Source organism: Frankliniella occidentalis, unplaced genomic scaffold, assembly GCF_000697945.3.
Source record: "Frankliniella occidentalis isolate FOCC.00 unplaced genomic scaffold, Focc_3.1 Scaffold5418, whole genome shotgun sequence".
Classification (NCBI taxonomy): Eukaryota; Metazoa; Arthropoda; class Insecta; order Thysanoptera; family Thripidae; genus Frankliniella; species Frankliniella occidentalis.
Genome location: NW_026272459.1, coordinates 1 through 2,187, shown reverse-complemented (window position 1 = coordinate 2,187; position 2,187 = coordinate 1). Strand labels below are relative to the sequence as shown.

Sequence of the window (2,187 nt, the reverse complement as noted above, 5' to 3'; positions counted from 1 at the left end):
AAAAGACCAAAAGAGAAGCAAACTAAAAACAGTCAGTTAAGAAAATAAAATAAAACAAGAGGACATCTTTAGCTACTTTTCACCAAAGTAGATAGGATTCACTTCTTTCGCATCAAAGTCCAGGCTGCAGACTGGACACACCTTTCTTGCACGCAGAATTTGGCCTGGTGTCTGCAACCACTTGTCCAGACACTCTTTGTGGGAGTAGTGCCCACACCTCGTTACAGCCCAACTCCCAGCGGTGTCTTCCTTGCAGATAGGGCAAGTTACAGGGGCCTTGGGAGTCCGTCCCTTAGCTGGTTTGGGAGGATGCTTGCGTGGTCTCCCCCTTTTCTTGGGTGCTGTCTTCGGTGATGTGCTTGGAGAGTAATCTGGGTCTGCCTCTTTCGGTTTCTTGTTCGTGGAGGGAGCAAAGTCCGGTGATAGGGACCTCTCTTTCTCATCACTTTGTCTGGCAGAGGTGGGTTTGCCTCTCAGGAAGGAAAATCCTGGAGACACAGAGGGCTCAAAGTCCCGTAAAAACGCAGGGCTTGGTGACTTCACTTTCTTTTCACCATTCCTATACCCTCTGCTTCGAAGCAGAGAAGTTGGAGAGCAAGAACTCTCGTCATCAAGGAATGTGGCAGATGGAGATCGAGAGCGTGCTCTGGGATCCAAGTCCTTGAAACAATCAGGAGTAGGGTGTCTACTGGTCCTCTTCTTTTCAGCAAATCGGGAGCTGGGAGGAGAGGGTGTCCTTGAAGCTCTCCTACTGCGTCTATTTGATGAGAAGGACGAATTGCTTGAACTGAATTTAAAATTGGAGGGACTCCCATATTTACGCCTGTCCTCAAATGTATTGGATTGCGAGTGATATCTGGATTTCAGGTGATCAGAAGAGGTGGCCGGAGAGGGGCTTCTAGATTTTCGTTGAAATGTCTCAGACTGCTTTGATCTACTTGAACTGGTGCAAGGCTCGTCACAGGAATATCTTGATGACGGATGGGGAGAGGTAGGCCTGCTACGAACAGTTGAGCGTTTGCTGGATTTCTGATCGAAGTAAGTGGTCGGAGAGGGGCTTCTAGATTTCCGTTGAAATGTCTCAGACGGCTTCGACCTTGAACTGGTGCAAGGCCCTTCATTGTAATACCTAGACTGGTAGGGAGACGTAGGCCTGCCACGAACAACAGATTTCACACCCGATGGTTGTGGGTCTTCCCTCCAGGAGGCTTGAACTAGTGCTGGGCTTGTCAAAGTTAAAATGCCTTGCTGGATGATGCGGAGAGGTAGCCCTTTCAGCAGGCAAGAACGATTTTTCCCTCCAGGATGTCTCACAAGGCTTTGATCGTCTTGAAGTGGTACTAGCCCTGTCATAGTTAAAATAACTTGGACGATACGGAGAGGGAGCCCTTTCAGCAGGCAACACAGATTCCACAACTGCAGGTGGATCTTCATCAAACATCCACGCGAAATCAGGTGAAGGAGACCGTTCATGAGAAGTTGACCTTTCCCGATCTTCTGAGTGGGGAGGGTCCATTATCAGCACATCAGGTGTCGCAGGTGTTGCAGGTGTCGCAGGTGGCGCAGGTGCCGCAGGTGCGGTACGTGCGGCAGGTGTTGCAGGTGCCGCAGGTATAGATGAAACTTGCTCACATGTAGATACCAATGGCACCATTGGCGGAGTTATGTGCACAACTTCTGGTAGAGGTGGACGCATAGAAGTGCCCCTACCAAAAGCAGACGTCATCTGCTGCATGAACAGCAAGAGATCTGAAACAAAGAGAAGCTCGTTGGTAAAAATGAAGAGGGACAACACTGCAAAACTAGTGTGTATTCATTATGCACACACATTTCTCGCAAACACCAAAGATAAAAATATAAATTAGAGCTAAAAAGGAAAAATGCTGATAAATTTTCAAGCAAATTTCACTTTACAAGTCAAGCAATTTAGTTGAAAATAAACGTGGATTGAAAACTAGTTGTGATTCAATTCAAGATGCATGCTCAGTAATTTCTAACATCTAGAAAATAATTATAATCATTACCTTGGGGGTTGATGCATATCATTTGAGGCTGTCCTGAAGAGGGTGGGTAGACAGCCATTGGGCCTGGGCGAGCTGCAACTGAGACTTGAGCTGGCGCAGCGATGTCCTCAACTTGGTTTTGGACTGGAGCCAGCGCAGCAACCTGATCAACTGGGTCTTGTGC

At 47.7% G+C, this 2,187-nt stretch overlaps 1 protein-coding gene across 1 annotated transcript; it reads right to left on the bottom strand.

Annotated features, from left to right (window-relative positions):
• Window positions 1-72: 72 nt before the first annotated feature.
• Window positions 73-2,082, bottom strand: LOC127752234 (proteoglycan 4-like). Its single transcript, XM_052277013.1, has 3 exons — window positions 2,025-2,082; window positions 1,179-1,749; window positions 73-757 (listed from the first exon to the last, which is right to left on the bottom strand). Exons 1-3 carry the CDS (start codon window positions 2,080-2,082, stop codon window positions 73-75), a joined length of 1,314 nt encoding a protein of 437 aa, XP_052132973.1.
• Between the last annotated feature and the right edge of the window lie 105 nt (window positions 2,083-2,187).